General features: G+C 44.7%; 2 protein-coding genes across 2 annotated transcripts in view; one reads left to right on the top strand and one right to left on the bottom strand.

The window, feature by feature from the left end:
- The window catches only part of JMJD4 (jumonji domain containing 4), a 55,953-nt gene extending 50,015 nt beyond the window's left edge, over positions 1-5,938 (top strand). Inside the window, exon 8 of the mRNA XM_073629441.1 lies at positions 5,920-5,938. Coding sequence (XP_073485542.1) covers positions 5,920-5,923 — 4 coding nt within the window. The 3' untranslated portion in view covers positions 5,924-5,938. The remainder of the gene's footprint in view (positions 1-5,919) is intronic.
- Positions 1-18,573, bottom strand: part of LOC141144083 (fucolectin-like) — a 56,038-nt gene that overhangs the window by 2,486 nt on the left and 34,979 nt on the right. Inside the window, exon 3 of the mRNA XM_073629448.1 lies at positions 10,833-11,115. Coding sequence (XP_073485549.1) covers positions 10,833-11,115 — 283 coding nt within the window. The remainder of the gene's footprint in view (positions 1-10,832; positions 11,116-18,573) is intronic.

Raw genomic sequence — 18,573 nt, 5'->3', positions numbered from 1 at the left:
GTATTGATTGGGATTATTTGCCTCTGCTATGGGACCCATTTAATGCAACCTGGAATGTGTGTGTGACTGAGCAGTTTGTTTTGGTTTAGCGGGGGAGGGACAGCCAGGCATGGCTGTCCCATCACTTACAATGGGGAAAGTTGACTACTCCCTGTGGACAATAGTATGGGGGGAGCTCTTTTTAGGATAAAAAGATCATGCATGCAAGCATCACTGTGGTCTGAAATGTCTTGTTTCTATGGAAGAGGAACTTTATTTGGGAACAAGAGTGTATGTTTGAGCCGTGTTATTTTGTGGTTTATGTGGCGTTGTTTGATTGGAGAGCCTGTGTTGTTTGGTTGGCCAAGGTCCCTAGTAGTATATAGCCTAAAATGTTTGTAAGTGTTCATGTGGTGTCTCAAATGTGTAATTTTGTGGGGAGACGTTTATGTTTCTAGTGAAGATATCTTGGTTTGTGCTTGGTTTTGGCTAGATCAGCAACTGCATTTCATCTGTTGGTGTTTAGTGTGGCCCTTTTGTCATTGGCCATTTTGCTGTTTGCCATGCGGTCCTTTTGTTGTCGGCCATTTTGCTGTCTGCCATGCGGCCCAGCTCTTGTGGCCGCCGTATGGCCATGGCTTGATGTTCGTTTGTTGCAACTACCATTTTGTGTCTGCTGTGTTTTGTTTTATGGATGGAATTTCTCTGCCTTTGGGCCAGGTTTAAAAATGTGATTTTGGTTTGTAGAGGCGCAGTTTAAGGATTTTGCGCTGTTTGGCCTGTGGGTCATCCCAGAGTGGAAGCTGCTCCAATTCCTTTGTGTGTGTAGCCATGCAGTCTGAGCCACCTTTTTCTCTAGGCACCATTTTCTTTTTAAGTGAAAATCTCTACTTTGCACTGAATTTTATCACTTTAGCTGAGGTTTGTATTGTATAGCCTGCAGTAGAAGAGAAAGGATTTGGTTGACCTCCTTGAGCCATCTTTTTGCTGTAGTTTCAGTTTTTGGCTTTTGTTGCGCCATAGATTTTCTTTAATGTCTTTATAAACATAATATGAAACTAGGCTTCCTCTCCCCCTCCCTCTTCCTGTTAATTGATATCTAAATAAACCAGTTAGATGGGTTTTTAGAGCTGAGAAGACAGGAAGTTCTTTACAAGATGTGATGAACAACAGGAAGTTCTTTGCAGGTTTGCAACCGGAAGTTGGTGGGAGGAGCTTGGGGTCTTTTGACTCGTGTTTGGAAGTATGTTTTATTTTTACATTTAATTCCAGTTATTTTATACTGTAATACAGTTTTGGGTAGAGAGCAAACAGGAGGTATCCAAGTTATTGTTGTAAGGTACAGAAGCCATAATATTGTTTTGAATAGCGGAGGATTTCATGGTGTTTTTGTAGTTGTCGGACAAACACGTTTAGAAGGTTGTATATCGTGAGACCGGTCGGGCCGTGTATAATAGTTGGAATTCCAGTGCGCAATTGTATTAGCATAAACGTGAGGAGTAGTACGCTAGCAGCCCCGCTCAGGCCGCGTACAATAATTGGGAAGCGGGGGCCAGTTATAGTGATAAAGGCGCAAACAATAACTGCTCCCAAAGTAAAGCGCAGGGTTCTCTGAACGCACAATTCGCCAAAAAAGCAATTTGAATCGTCATGGGCAATGGGTCATCCATGCACCCCAGTCAGACAGCTGCACAATACATGAAATCTGGGTATGGGGCTAAGGCCAATAGATCCCTTAAAGATTGTCATATATGGTCAGAGGGTACAGTAAGGTGTATTCCTTTGGAAGGTATTTTTGAGGTCTGGAAGTACGAGACCTCAGAATAAAAATACCTTGGAAGTAATTCAGCTGTGGCTTCAGAAATCTGTAATTATGAGTGAGTTGTTGGATGTGTACTATACTTTTGTGTGGTTAAAATTATCAATGCACTCTTGCCTGTTTTTGAACTTTGTGTGGCTGGTCCATGCCAAATTTCGAGATGCTCTCGTCTCTTTCCCATTGTATTTTTTTCTTTTGCTAAGAGTGAAGGTAGCATTTCATTTGGTTGTTTTGTTTTTTCATTTTTGTTTTGGGAACTATGAAATATCTCCCCCACATTTATATCTAAATGTTTGTCTCATGTTTTAGTCTTCTCATTGTTGGTATGTAGTAACAAGAATATGTTTGAACCTACCGCGACAGCCCTCTTCCATGTCGCGGGTATTGTATTTTAGTAGGAACGTGAAAGTAAGGGTTACAGAGGGTTTAGTTATTGTCAGTTTTAAGGAATGTCGGTGACAATTTACCAATGTACATGAATGTTGTATTGTTTACCATTCTTTGCAGGTTAAATATGAAGGATAGAGTAATAACTCTTGTTTAAAAGTATCTTTTCGGGTCCAAGGAGTAGGGATGAGCCGAACACCCCCCTGTTCGGTTCGCACCAGTACATGCGAACAGGAAAAAAGTTCGTTCGAACACGCGAACACCGTTAAAGTCTATGGGACACGAACATGAATAAACAAAAGTGCTAATTTTAAAGGCTTATATGCAAGTTATTGTCATAAAAAGTGTTTGGGGACCCGGGTCCTGCCCCAGGGGACATGGATCAATGCAAAAAAAAGTTTTAAAAACGGCCATTTTTTCAGGAGCAGTGATTTTAATAATGCTTAAAGTCAAACAATAAAAGTGTAATATCTCTTTAAATTTCGTACCTGGGGGGTGTCTATAGTATGCCTGTAAAGGGGCGCATGTTTCCTGTGTTTAGAACAGTCTGACAGCAAAATGACATTTTGAAGGAAAAAACTAATTTAAAACTACCCGCGGCTATTGCATTGCCGACAATACACATAGAAGTTCATTGATAAAAACGGCATGGGAATTCCCCAAAGGGGAACCCCGAACCAAAATTTAAAAAAAAAAATGACGTGGGAGTCCTCCTAAATTCCATACCAGGCCCTTCAGGTCTGGTATGGATATTAAGGGGAACCCCGGCCAAAATTAAAAAAAAAAAATGACGTGGGGTTCCCCCTAAATTCCATACCAGACCCTTCAGGTCTGGTATGGATTTTAAGGGGAACCCCGCGCCAAAAAAAAAAAAAAAACGGCGTGGGGTCCCCCCAAAAATCCATACCAGACCCTTATCCGAGCACGCAACCTGGCAGGCCGCAGGAAAAGAGGGGGGGACGAGAGTGCGGCCCCCCCTCCCTCCTGAACCATACCAGGCCACATGCCCTCAACATTGGGAGGGTGCTTTGGGGTAGCCCCCCAAAACACCTTGTCCCCATGTTGATGAGGACAAGGGCCTCATCCCCACAACCCTGGACGGTGGTTGTGGGGGTCTGCGGGCAGGGGGCTTATCGGAATCTGGAAGCCCCCTTTAACAAGGTGACCCCCAGATCCCGGCCCCCCCCCGTGTGAAATGGTAAGGGGGTACATAAGTACCCCTACCATTTCACGAAAAAAGTGTCAAAAATTTTAAAAATGACAAGAGACAGTTTTTGACAATTCCTTTATTTAAATGCTTCTTCTTTCTTCTATCTTCCTTCATCTTCTGGTTCTTCTGGCTCTTCTGGTTCTTCCTCCGGCGTTCTCGTCCAGCATCTCCTCCGCGGCGTCTTCTATCTTCTTCTCCTCGGGCCGCTCCGCACCCATGGCATGGGGGGGAGGCTCCCGCTCTTCTCTTCTTCTTTTCTTCTCTTCTTCTCTTCTTCATTTTCTTCTCCGGGCCGCTCCGCAATCCATGCTGGCATGGAGGGAGGCTCCCGCTGTGTGACGGCGCTCCTCGTCTGTCAGTTCTTAAATAACGGGGGGGGGGCGGGGCCACCCGGTGACCCCGCCCCACTCTGACGCACGGTGACTTGACGGGACTTCCCTGTGACGTCACGGGGAATGCCACAGGGAAGTCCCGTCATGTCCCGTGCGTCAGAGGGGGGCGGGGTCACCGGGTGCCGTCACACAGCGGGAGCCTCCCTCCATGCCAGCATGGATTGCGGAGCGGCCCGGAGAAGAAAATAAAGAAGAGAAGAAGAGAAGAAAAGAAGAAGAGAAGAGCGGGAGCCTCCCCCCCATGCCATGGGTGCGGAGCGGCCCGAGGAGAAGAAGATAGAAGACGCCGCGGAGGAGATGCTGGACGAGAACGCCGGAGGAAGAACCAGAAGAGCCAGAAGAACCAGAAGATGAAGGAAGATAGAAGAAAGAAGAAGCATTTAAATAAAGGAATTGTCAAAAACTGTCTCTTGTCATTTTTAACATTTTTGACACTTTTTTCGTGAAATGGTAGGCCTTACCATTTCACACAGGGGGGGGGCCGGGATCTGGGGGTCACCTTGTTAAAGGGGGCTTCCAGATTCCGATAAGCCCCCCGCCCGCAGACCCCCACAACCACCGGCCAGGGTTGTGGGGATGAGGCCCTTGTCCTCATCAACATGGGGACAAGGTGTTTTGGGGGGCTACCCCAAAGCACCCTCCCAATGTTGAGGGCATGTGGCCTGGTACGGTTCAGGAGGGAGGGGGGGCCGCACTCTCGTCCCCCCCTCTTTTCCTGCGGCCTGCCAGGTTGCGTGCTCGGATAAGGGTCTGGTATGGATTTTTGGGGGGGCCCCACGCCGTTTTTTTTTTTTTTTTTTGGCGCGGGGTTCCCCTTAAAATCCATACCAGACCTGAAGGGTCTGGTATGGAATTTAGGGGGAACCCCACGTCATTTTTTTTTTTTAATTTTGGCCGGGGTTCCCCTTAATATCCATATCAGACCTGAAGGGCCTGGTATGGAATTTAGGGGGACTCCCAGGTCATTTTTTATTTTTAATTTTGGTTCGGGGTTCCCCTTTGGGGAATTCCCATGCCGTTTTTATCAATGAACTTCTAAGTGTATTGTCGGCAATGCAATAGCCGCGGGTAGTTTTAAATGAGTTTTTTCCTTCAAAATGTCATTTTGCTGTCAGACTGTTCTAAACACAGGAAACATGCGCCCCTTTACAGGCATACTATAGACACCCCCCAGGTACGAAATTTAAAGAGATATTACACTTTTATTGATTGACTTTAAGCATTATTAAAATCACTGCTCCTGAAAAAACGGCCGTTTTTAAAACTTTTTTTTGCATTGATCCATGTCCCCTGGGGCAGGACCCAGGTCCCCAAACACTTTTTATGACAATAACTTGCATATTAGCCTTTAAAATTAGCACTTTTGATTTCTCCCATAGACTTTTAAAGGGTGTTCCGCGGCATTCGAATTTGCCGCGAACACCCCAAATTGTTCGCTGTTCGGCGAACTTGCGAACAGCCAATGTTCGAGTCGAACATGAGTTCGACTCGAACTCGAAGCTCATCCCTACCAAGGAGTTTCTGAAAGTGTATGTACATGCAGGTGTATGTAGATAGCTGTAGACATGTATAAATACACACACCTAAGAAGCTAAACAAATCCTAGGCTATTTCACTGTTTCCTTGTTTTTTTCTGCACCATTCTAAACCCCGTGTGTCTTCCTCCAGTTTGTAATGAGGAAGAAAATGGAGGGATGATAGTGGTGAGAATGACAATTTTTCAAACCAATAATACTAGCCGCTCTAATTCTAGCCAAGTTTGTGACCTAGTAGGAATGACAGGTTCCACGACTGTCTTTCTTTGATGGAATTTGAATCAGCAGTCTGGTGAAGGACGCTCCCATAAGAACCTTTTTGTCAATGGTTCCAGGTATTACACCCCAGATGGTAAGCCACGCACGGGTTATGCAGTGACCACAGTCATTAAGTTCCCACATGTCTGGGTTATTGCCATATGAGGTTTGTTTGGAGGTTAACCAAAACCAGAGTTGTACTTTCCTCAGCAGCTGTACATTCCCAGCTGATGGGGTGGGTGCAGTCACTGTAACATGTACTTCAAAAGGTCCACCACAGGGTTCATGAGTCCCTCCTGGACCCTGGCACAATAACCGGTTTACATTCTTTCCAACCAGGTGACTGGGTCATTGTAAAGAAGCTTGAGGGGTGAGACAACTGGATCCATGCCAGCCACTGCAAGAAGCTGCTCAACTACACCAAAGGATGAGGAGTATCTTTGTTTATTTATATTATTTTAAAGTGTATTTTCCAACTAATTAAGAACAAGACACATGGTTGGGTCTACTCTGAGTCTCCACCGAGCTCTAGTGCTCTAGTGCTCCAGCGATGACGGCAGTACAGACACTTGTCAATAGAATTTAACAATACATTTCTAGAGGGTAAAATTCATTATAATTTTAACAATAGCTCTGGTTCTTGCCAGCTTTGGTATCGAGACAGCTAGGTAACCCACAAATGTGCTTCAGCTTTAGTTTGGTATTAATGTGGATCTACAGCTTATAAGGTAATTCCCCCTAATGCAAGAGGTTCATGTGTCCTGGTGAAACTCGTCCCAGCATCTTATGTCACAGCCGATCGTGAGGGTATGATGGTGTGAGAGAAGGTAAGAATGGCAGGGACAGCTGGAAGGAAATTGCTCACCAACCCCGACCAGGTCTGGGCATGGTTTCCTGCTTGTACAAGGTGGGGGCTTGAGCTTATGAAACGGTTGAACAATTTCTCATCCATTGAGGATGGGATGTTTCACGTAACTGTTGAAGCTACAAGAAAGTTCCCACAGTCCAAGGGGGGTTTCTGGGAATTCATAAGTAAAGATTGTTATATCCGGATCGGGGATACTAGTGACAAAGTTCAGGCCCATATGGATAAGGTTTAGATCCCTGCAAGGCAAAGCCAGAGCTATAGCCAGTGAAGGTTGAAGTCCTTTTAAGGGTCTGGGAGTTTTTGGGGATTTTTTTTTTGCAGCGGATCATAGTTGAAGGAAGTAGGGGTGTATATATATATATATATATATATATATATATATATATATATATATATTCGTGTTATTTTTGTTTCTATTCCTTCTATATGCCGTGATGAGGTGCTACTGTTGCTTGGTTGGACGAGTGAACAGTGCCCGAGCAGATGATGAGGCCCAACCCAAGTACAAGAAACAGAGGATCCCAGACCGACCGGCCTTCATGTCCTCCTCTAAGTCATCCCTCCTGAAGAACAGAGTCTACATGTCAAGCCGTGTTTTCCTTTTTAGGGACTCATATGGACTGAAAGGACTGATTCATTTCCAGTTGTTAAGAAGAAGATCAAGATTCATTGAGGGACACGTGGGAGAATATGACAAGAGGAGGAACTGTTGTGGAAATTTTATGAAGATGTATTTAATATGTATTGTCATAGTGTCTCCCAGTGTTAGTTCTCCCACAACCCGCTCTAAAGAGCTGACTGGGGCAAACTGACGTTAGTTGAGATCTGTTAGGTAGTGGAAAACTTCCTGAGGTTGGAGAGAGGTGTTTGCAGAGTGAGGATATGTCTGTCAGCGAAAGGGCCCCTGTGCGATGCACAGACATTCATCTGAGGGGATGTGTTTGCTCTGCAAAGACATTATCGGTTTAGCGGATGTGCGCCCGTGTCACCCCTGTATGCCCGATCAACATATTTGGGGTGCCATGATGTACACCTGCAAATAAGCTCCCATCAGCAGGAACGGTAGTCGTTGGTTGTTGTATAAAGTCATATCCTGTGTTGTCATATCCTGTGTTGTCATTTTCCATGGAGGAAGCGATTGGCTGTTGGAGCCAGGACTTCCTGTTTGTGATTTTTTTTGTTGTCTTCGAATAAAAGAGCCAGTGCACTGCTCGGCAGGGGGTCATACTGAGCTGAGGATGTAAGCATGGTCATGTCTGTTTACTGGGGAAATGTGGAAGACATGGGTTACGTAACATGCATTTTACCATTAGACTAAAAGGGCGCGTGTTAGCGCAGGTGAGATTGATTATGTATAGCGTATAGCCAAATCTCCACCACACCCTTCACTGGCATCAGTTAGTGGGCCAGATAAAGGCAAAGGGCCACATCTGGCCCCTGGGCCACAGTTGGGAGACCACTGGTCTATTCTTATATATTAAACTTCATTTTTTTCAGGACAGAAATGGCTTTAGTTGTCCTACCAAAAAAAGCTACCAAAAAAGCTACCAAAAAATATATTTTCCTGTCATTTTCCCAAGCTTATCCCTAATTTTGGATAGAGTGGGGAGGGATTAGAACCCCTCCCTAGTTTTTATCACTGCCTATGCCCCATTAGGGACATTCAGCCTCTCTATTTGACTTGTTTACCATTATCACAAAGCATGAAAATGGAAGAAAGTCCAACAATTTGGGTTGTCACCAGAACAGAAATGGAGGCAAAATCTTTAAATTGGGACACTAGTTCTGGTGGCAACAAGATATTTCCTTCCTTTGGAGGGATTTCCTCTTACATCCTATTGTGGCTTTAGGACAGGAAGTCAAAGGAAATCTCCCAAGTGGGTTAAAGAAGGCAAACCTTTCTTTACTCTATCCAACATGAAAAATATGTTTTGCCTTAAGTTCTAAATTATATTAGCACGACAGTGACATTTTCATAGGTTTGCAAGAATTTGAAGGACATTGCAGTTCAATAATGTGAGAATTGAATGTGTGCACAGTGAATGCATATGTCATCATCCAATATCACTGTTGCGGCTTGGAGATTTATTTTGGGAGGGAATCTTTTTATTTGTTTCTAGGATATATACTCACTGGTCACTTTATTAGGTACACCTGTTCAATTGCTTGGTAACACAAACTGCTAATCAGCCAATCACATGGCAGCAACTCAATGCATTTAGGCATCTAGATGTGGTGAAGATGACTTGCTGAAGTTCAAACCGAGCATCAGAATGGGGAAGAAAGAAGGTTTAAGTGACTTTGAACGTGGCATGGTTGTTGGTGCCAGGCGGGCTGGTCTGAGTATTTCAAAAACTGCTGATCTACTGGGATTTTCACGCACAGCCATCTCTCAGAGTTTACAGAGAATGGTCCGAAAAAGAGAAAATATCCAGTGAGCGGCAGTTGTGTGGAGGAAAATGCTTTGTTGATGTCAGAGGAGAATGGGCAGACTGGTTCCAGATGGATGAAAGGCAACAGTAACTCAAATAACCGCTCGTTACAACCAAGGTCTGCAGAATACCATCTCTGAACACAGAACATATCAAACCTTGAAGCAGGTGGGCTACAGCAGCAGAAGACCACACCGGGTTCCACCTCTGTCATCTAAGAACAGGAAACTGAGGCTACAATTCGCACAGGACCACCAAAATTGGACAGTAGAAGTTTGGAAAAACGTAGCCTGGTCTGATGAGTCTCGATTTCAGCTGCGAAATTTGGATGTTAGGGTCAGAATTTGGTGTAAACACCATGAAAGCATGGATCCATCCTGACTTGTATCAACGGTTCAGGCTGGTGGTGGTGGTGTAATGGTGTGGGAGATATTTTCTTGCCACACTTTGGGCCCCTTAGTACCAACTGAGCATTGTTTAAACGCCACGGCCTACCTAAGTATTGTTGCTGACCATGTCCATCCCTTTATGACTGATGGCTCCTTCCAGCAGGATAATGCACCATGTCACAAAGCTCCAGTCATCTCAAACTGGTTTCTTGAACATGACAATAAGGTCACTGTATTCCAATGTCCTTCACAGTCACCAGATCTCAATCCAATAGAGCATCTTTGTGAAGTGGAACGGGAGATTCACATCAGGGATGTGCAGCCGACAAATCTGCAGCAACTGCGTGATGCTATCAGGTCACTATGGACCAAAATCTCTGAGGAATGTTTCCAACACCTTGTTGAATCTATGCCATGAAGAATTAAGGCAATTCTAAAGGCAAAAGCGGGTCCAACCCGGTACTAGCATGGTGTACCTAATAAAGTGGCTGGTGAGTGTATATATAGTGCTAGACCCCCCTACCACAGTGTTAGAAGAAGTAAGTGGCCCACAGGGTTCTCTTTGATGCAAATTGTGGGGCTCCAGAATATCTGTTCTGAGCAGAGAAAATTGCGTTTCCAGTCTTCTTCGGGTTTTAGAATTTTTAGATTGGGTTCTGGAGTCCAGAGCTTCAAAGAGCTGAGGAAAGGAAAAAGCCTCTAACCCTGGGTTCAGGTATTACTGAAGGCCAGCAGTCTGTGTGTGCTGGTATGACCAACCTGCATAATCGTGGGCCTGACATTGATTTAGGGGTCCACCCGGGAGACAAAAGGTCCCTGTCCAGCATCAAGGGAGTTGGATAGAGAAGCAGGTAGCTGAAAGAGAAAGAGCCGAGAGGTGCAGGGCTGCACATAAGCACAGAGAGATGCTGAGTGCTGAGAGAGATGATGTGAGGGACCAGACTAAAAACTAGAGTTGCCACCTCATCCCTTTAAACCCGAACACATATGAATTACACAGGTTCTGAGGCTAATTTAATGCAGATAAGGCACCAAGTGAGTTTAATTACCACCTTAATCAGTCACAACCTGTGTAATAAATATGTGTTCAGGTTTAAGGGGGTGAGGTAGCAACCCTACTAAAAAAACCTATGCTTGAGTCCTGAGAAGTAGTTCTGCAAGAGGAAGCCAGGAGGCTTGATATAAACCTCATTTGAGTCTAATATGATGGTGGGAACCCCTGTGAGACCAAACCTTTTCTTAGAATGTTTACTTTCTCTTTAAATATATTCATAGGTCAAATCTAGTCATGCAGTAATGTCTGTTATTTTGGGTTCAGGGTGGTGCTTAGGACCTTTGTCATTGGGCTTTTGTTTGCATCAGATGTGTTTTTTTTATTATCATACAAGTCTATGAGAAGGCAAAACTCTCTTGAAGTAGGTCAATGCAGATCAGAAAAGGTCAAATGCGCCTGTCAATGAATTCTGAATGATCTCTGAAGCCTCTCAAACTGATGTCATCAGCACAAGCCCAAAGCCCATTGACACAGGTAACCTTACAGTATCCTGTCCCTGTGGTACTTACACCGGGTTGTTATTGTCTGGAGAATTTCCAATTCGGAGCTCAGCACCCATCAACCGTTCCATTGAGCCGTCTGATCGTCCAGTGACTACAACGACATTCACTTTGTATTTCTGTTTCAGGTCTACCTTCCACCAGGGTGATGGGTCCTGATTTGTGTGGGTACAGAAGCCATGATACCAGTTGGTATCTGTCACACCATCAATTGCCTTTTTAGCATAACCAATAGGCTCCAACTGATAATCAGAAATCTGCGATGCTTCCCCGCTTCTGGCGATATTTGTGGCTGAAGAAAGAAAAAGAAAACACACTCAGTAATGTACAAAGTATTTCCATTGTTCTAAAGGGGCCTTCACCAAAAAAAGAACTGTAAACTGCAATGTTGTCAATAATTTGACTGAGACAGTGGGGTTGATTTACTATAGCTGGAGAGTGCAAAATCAGCTTCCAGGTAAATTTAGGGGTATACTTACAGTGGGGATGGAAAGTATTAAGACCCCCTTAAATTTTTCACTCTTTGTTATATTGCAGCCATTTGCTAAATCATTTAAGTTCATTTTTTTCCCTCATTAATGTACACACAGCACCCCATATTGACAGAAAAACACAGAATTGTTGACATTTTTGCAGATTTATTAAAAAAGAAAAACTGAAATATCACATGGTCCTAAGTATTCAGACCCCCACTCATATATTTAACCACTTCAGCCCCGGAAGGATTTACCCCCTTCCTGACCAGAGCACTTTTTACAATTTGGCACTGCGTCGCTTTAACTGCTAATTGCGCGGTCATGCAATGCTGTAACCAAACGAAATTTGCGTCCTTTTCTTCCCACAAATAGAGCTTTCTTTTGATGGTATTTGATCACCTCTGCCGTTTTTATTTTTTGCGCTATACACGGAAAAAGACCGAAAATTTTGAAAAAAAATGATATTTTCTACTTTTTGTTCTAAAAAAAATCCAATAAACTCAATTTTAGTCATACATTTAGGCCAAAATGTATTTGGCCACATGTCTTTGGTAAAAAAAATGTCAATAAGTGTATATTTATTGGTTTGCGCAAAAGTTATAGCGCCTACAAACTAGGGTACATTTTCTGGAATTTACACAGTCTTTAATTTATGACTGCCTATGTCATTTCTTGAGGTGCTAAAATGACAGGGCAGTACAAAACCCCCACAAATGACTCCATTTTGGAAAGTAGACACCCCAAGGAAATTGCTGAGAGGCATGTTGAGCCCATTGAATATTCATTTTTTTTGTCCCAAGTGATTGAATAATGAAAAAAAAAAAAAAAAAATTACAAAAAGTTGTCACTAAATGATATATTGCTCACACAGGCCATGGGCATATGTGGAATTGCACCCCAAAATACATTTAGCTGCTTCTCCTGAGTATGGGGATACCACATGTGTGGGACTTTTTGGGAGCCTAGCCGCATACGGGGCCCCGAAAACCAATCACTGCCTTCAGGATTTCTAAGGGCGAACATTTTTGATTTTACTCCTCACTACCTATCACAGTTTTGAAGGCCATAAAATGCCCAGATGGCACAACCCCCCCCCCAAATGACCCCATTTTGGAAAGTAGACACCCCAAGCTATTTGCTGAGAGGCATGTTGAGTCCATGGAATATTTTATATTTTGACACAAGTTGCGGGAAAGTGACAATTTATTTATTTATTTATTTATTTTTTTGCACAAAGTTGTCACTAAATGATATATTGCTCACACAGGTCATGGGCATATGTGGAATTGCACCCCAAAATACATTCTGCTGCTTCTCTTGAGTACGGGGATACCACATGTGTGGGACTTTTTAGGAGCCTAGCCGCGTACGGGACCCCGAAAACCAATCACCGCCTTCAGGATTTCTAAGGGTGTACATTTTTGATTTCACTCTTCACTGCCTATCACAGTTTCGGAGGCCATGGAATGCCCAGGTGGCACAAACCCCCCCCAAATGACCCCATTTTGGAAAGTAGACACCCCAAGCTATTTGCTGAGAGGCATGGTGAGTATTTTGCAGCTCTCATTTGTTTTTGAAAATGAAGAAAGACAAAAAAAAAAATTTTTTTTTCTTTTTTTAATTTTCAAAACTTTGTGACAAAAAGTGAGGTCTGCAAAATACTCACTATACCTCTCAGCAAATAGCTTGGGGTGTCTACTTTCCAAAATGGGGTCATTTGGGGGGGGTTTGTGCCACCTGGGCATTCCATGGCCTCCGAGACTGTGATAGGCAGTGAAGAGTGAAATCAAAAATTTACGCCCTTAGAAAGCCTGAAGGCGGTGCTTGGTTTTCGGGGTCCCATACGTGGCTAGGCTCCCAAAAAGTCTCACACATGTGGTATCCCCGTACTCAGGAGAAGCAGCAGAATGTATTTTGGGGTGTAATTTCACATATTCCCATGGCATGTTTGAGCAATATATCATTTAGTGACAACTTTGTGCAAAAAAAAAAAAAAAATAATAATAATTTGTCTCTTTCCCGCAACTTGTGTCACAATATAAAATATTCCATGGACTCGACATGCCTCTCAGCAAATAGCTTGGGGTGTCTACTTTCCAAAATGGGGTCATTTGAGGGGGGTTTGAACTGTCCTGGCATTTTATGCACAACATTTAGAAGCTTATGCCACACATCACCCACTCTTCTAACCACTTGAAGACAAAGCCCTTTCTGACACTTTTTGATTACATGAAAAAATTATTTTTTTTTGCAAGAAAATTACTTTGAACCCCCACACATTATATATTTTTTTAAAGCAAATGCCCTACAGATTAAAATGGTGGGTGTTTAATTTTTTTTTTTCACACAGTATTTGCGCAGCGATTTTTCAAACGCATTTTTTGGGGAAAAAACACACTTTTTTACATTTTAATGCACTAAAACACACTATATTGCCCAAATGTTTGATGAAATAAAAAAGATGATCTTAGGCCGAGTACATGGATACCAAACATGACATGCTTTACAATTGTGCACAAACGTGCAGTGACAACAAAATAAATACATTTTTAAAAGCCTTTAAAAGCCTTTACAGGTTACCACTTTAGATTTACAGAGGAGGTCTACTGCTAAAATTACTGCCCTCGATCTGACCGTCGCGGTGATACCTCACATGCATGGTGCAATTGCTGTTTACATTTGACGCCAGACCGACGCTTGCGTTCGCCTTAGCGCGAGAGCAGGGGGGACAGGGGTGCTTTTTTTTTTTTTTTTTTTTTCTTTATTATTTTTTTGCTTTTTTAGCTTATTTTAAAACTGTTCCTTTCATTTTTTTTTTTTTAATCATTTTTATTGTTATCTCAGGGAATGTAAATATCCCCTATGATAGCAATAGGTAGTGACAGGTACTCTTTTTTGAAAAAATTGGGGTCTATTAGACCCTAGATTTCTCCTCTGCCCTCAAAGCATCTGACCACACCAAGATCGGTATGATAAAATGCTTTCCCAATTTCCCAATGGCGCTATTTACATCCGGCGAAATCTAAGTCATAAAATGCTCGTAGCTTCCGGTTTCTTAGGCCATAGAGATGTTTGGAGCCACTCTGGTCTCTGATCAGCTCTATGGTCAGCTGGCTGAATCACCGGCTGCATTCTCAGGTTCCCTGTTGAGACAGGAGAGCCAGAGAAAAACACGGAAGACGGTGGGGGGGGGGGCATTCTCTCCCACTGCTTGTAAAAGCAGTCTAGAGGCTAATTAGCCGCTAGGATTGCTTTTACATGAAAGCCGACCGCTGGCTGAAAAGAATGATACCAAGATGATACCTAAACCTGCAAGCATCATTCTGGTATAACCACTCAAAGTCGTGAATGCTGTACCTGAAGACAAAAATATGGTTAACAATAAAGCACAGTAAACGGTAAAGTATAAAAAATTGCAGACCTGAAAAGCAAACATGATAAAACATAATAACAATAAAACATTGCAGAATAGAATACAGTAAAAAAGAGCAGAACAATAGAGAGAGAGAGAATAGAGAGAGAACAATAAAACGACAACTATTATTTTTTATTTTATATTTTTGTTTGTGTTTTTTTTTTTTTTTTTTACACTTTTTTGTAACTGTAACTTTTATAACTGTAACCGGTTCCAGGTTCGGGTCTCTCAAAATGCGATGGCATCTTGGGAGACCCTGTGAAAGTGTGCCTAGTCTGTGCAATGCTGTACCCTACGCTAATACTCAACTAGTGAATGGTAGCGTTCAAAACATTCACCAATGCAAAGACCAGGATTGTCAGGACAGGAGGGACAATAATAGCGGGTGTCACGCCTATATCCGCGCTTGCTGCAGACACGACATCTTTTTTGGGGGGGTTCGTTGGGTAGGGGTACTCGGGAGGACATAAAGAAAATGCCTCTCATGCAGCCGACTGCATTTGGTTGGGGATGTGAATGGGGGAAGTACGGGCACTGCAGAAGTGGTGGGTTCCCAATTAGGATTGGCGAATGCAGCAGGAAGGGCACTATGGGCATGACGGGCCTGTGTTTGTCTTCTTGGTGGCAGCGGGACACTACTTGTGCTTGCCACCTCACCAGCTTGAACTGCACTTATGGGACTCGCCACGTCACCAAGTGTTACTGCAGTGCTGGTTTGACTACGACCGGGGTGTACTAGGCCGCTGGCGCTTGCCAGTTCACCAAAACGCTACCAAAAAAACTGTTAACGATCGCAGGGATCAGGCCTGACTCTGCGAACGCTGCAGTTATGCATTTAGTGTTTTGTAAGTGACAGTGATCGATCGATACTGCACTTGGGTGGGCTGGGCTGGGCCGGGCGGAGGGGCAAAACGCAGGTGCTAGCAGGTATCTGTGCTGATCCCGCTAACACTGCGTTTTTGGGAACCCTAAACTGCTGGGGACGCCAGTATAGATCTGATCGGATCAGATATTGATCAGTTCAGATACTATACCACTAAGGGAGGTGTATGCTGCGTGCGTGGGTGTTAGCGCTACTGGCACTAACCTGACGCTGCCTGGGGCTGGTGCTTGCCAGTTCACCAAAACGCTACAAAAAAAACTGTTAGCGATCGCAGGGATCAGGCCTGACTCTGCGAGCGCTGCAGTTATGCGTTTAGTGTTTTGTAAGTGACAGTGATCGATCGATACTGCACTTGGGTGGGCTGGGCTGGGCCGGGCGGAGGGGTAAAACGCAGTTGCTAGCAGGTATCTGGGTTGATCCCGCTAACACTGCGTTTTTGGGAACTCTAAACTGCTGGGGACGCTAGTATAGATCTGATCGGATCAGATATTGATGCGTTCAGATACTATACCACTAAGGGAGGTGTACGGTGCGTGGGTGTTAGCGGTACTGGGACTAACCTGACGCTGCCTGGGGCTGGTGCTTGCCATTTCACCAAAATGCTACCAAAAAAACTATTAGCGATCGCAGGGATCAGGCCTGACTCTGCGAACGCTGCAGTTATGCGTTTAGTGTTTTGTAAGTGACAGTGATCGATCGATACTGCACTTGGGTGGGCTGGGCCGAGCTGGGCGGAGGGGCAAAATGCAGGTGCTAGCAGGTATCTGGGCTGATCCCGCTAACACTGTGTTTTTGGGAACCCTAAACTGCTGGGGACGCTAGTATAGATCTGATCGGATCAGATATTGATCTGTACAGATACTATACCACTAAGGGAGGCGTATGCTGCGTGCGTGGGTGTTAGCGGTACTGGCGCTAATCTGACGCTGCCTGGGGCGACGCATATCACCGTCGGGTGATCAGGGGGCTAAATCTTTATTCGGTAATAAACGGCGGGTGCCCTGACACTATAAAAAATAAACAAACTAACCAGCGTCACCCGTAACGGTTATACAGTGATCAGTGGTGAAAGGGTTAACTAGGGGGCAATCAAGGGGTTAAAACATTTATTAGGTAGTATATGGGGGTCCCTGTCGCTATAAAACGCTGACGGCGAACCTAAATATTTACGTCCCTAACTAGCGTCACCAGCGACACTAATACAGCGATCAGAAAAATGATCGCTTAGCGACACTGGTGACAGGGGGGGATCAAGGGGTTAAAACTTTATTAGGGGGGGTTAGGGGGGTACCCTAGACCTACAGGGGGCCTAACACTCACTGCCCTGACACTGTAACTGTCACAAACTGACACCAATACAGTAATCAGAAAAAAAAAAAAAAAAAACCTGCTTGGTGTCAGTTTGTGACAGGGGGGGGGTGATTGGGGGGGGATCGGGGGGCGATCGGGGGGGGGATCGGGGTGTTTAGTGTGCCTGGCATGTTCTACTGTGTGTAGTGTGTTGGTGCACTTACATTGCAGTCTTCTCTCCTCGGCCCGGAACGGAAAATACCGAGCCGAGGAGAGATGACATCATTTCCTCTGCCTCTGTGTACAATACAGAGGCAGGGAAATGATCCCATTGGCTGAGAGCGATCGCGAGGGGGGGGCCACGAATGGATGGCCTCCCCCTCACCTCCGATCGCCGGGGGAGATTTGCCGACCGCCGCAGGCACCGGGGGGGGGTCCGATCGGACCCCCCACCCGCGGGCAGGCAAGGACGTACATATACGTCCTTTTGCCTGCCCGTGCCGCTCTGTCGACGTATATAGTCGTGCGGCGGTCGGCAACTGGTTAACTCAGGTGCTGTCCATTTCTTCTGATCATTCTTGAGATGGTTCTACACCTTCATTTGAGTCCAGCTGTGTTTGATTATACTGATTGGACTTGATTAGGAAAGCCACACACCTGTCTATATAAGACCTTACAGCTCACAGTGCATGTCAGAGCAAATGAGAATCATGAGGTCAAAGGAACTGCCTGAAGAGCTCAGAGACAGAATTGTGGCAAGGCACAGATCTGGCCAAGGTTACAAAAAATTTCTGCTGCATTTAAGGTTCCTAAGAGCACAGTGGCCTCCATAATCCTTAAATGGAAGACGTTTTGGACGACCAGAACCCTTCCTAGAGCTGGCCGTCCGGCCAAACTGAGCTATCGGGGGAGAAGAGCCTTGGTGAGAGAGGTAAAGAAGAACCCAAAGATCACTGTGGCTGAGCTCCAGAGATGCAGTTGGGAGATGGGAGAAAGTTGTAGAAAGTCAACCATCACTGCAGCCCTCCACCAGTCGGGGCTTTATGGCAGAGTGGCCCAACGGAAGCCTCTCCTCAGTGCAAGACACATGAAAGCCCGCATGGAGTTTGCTAAAAAACACCTGAAGGACTCCAAGATGGTGAGAAATAAGATTCTCTAGTCTTATGAGACCAAGATAGAACTTTTTGGCCTCAATTCTAAGCGGTACGTGTGGAGAAAACCAGGCATTGCTCATCACCTGTCCAATACAGTCCTAACAGTGAAGCATGGTGGTGGCAGCATCATGCTGTGGGGGTGTTTTTCAGCTGCAGGGACAGGACGACTGGTTGCAATCAAGGGAAAGATGAATGCGGCCAAATACAGGGATATCTTGGATGAAAACTTTCTCCAAGTGCTCAGGACCTCAGACTGGGCCAAAGGTTTACCTTCCAACAAGACAATGACCCTAAGCACACAGCTAAAATAACGAAGGAGTGGCTTCACAACAACTCCGTGACTGTTCTTGAATGGCCCAGTCAGAGCCTTGACTTAAACCCAATTGAGCATCTCTGGAGAGACCTTAAAATGGCCGTCCACCAACGTTTACCATCCAACCTGACAGAACTGGAGAGGATCTGCAAGGAGGAATGGCAGAGGTTCCCCAAATCCAGGTGTGAAAAACTTGTTGCATCTTTACCCAAAAAGACT

This window comes from Aquarana catesbeiana, linkage group LG05 (genome assembly GCF_042186555.1).
Source record: "Aquarana catesbeiana isolate 2022-GZ linkage group LG05, ASM4218655v1, whole genome shotgun sequence".
In the NCBI taxonomy this organism is placed as follows: Eukaryota; Metazoa; Chordata; class Amphibia; order Anura; family Ranidae; genus Aquarana; species Aquarana catesbeiana.
This window is presented reverse-complemented; position numbering and strand designations above follow the sequence as displayed.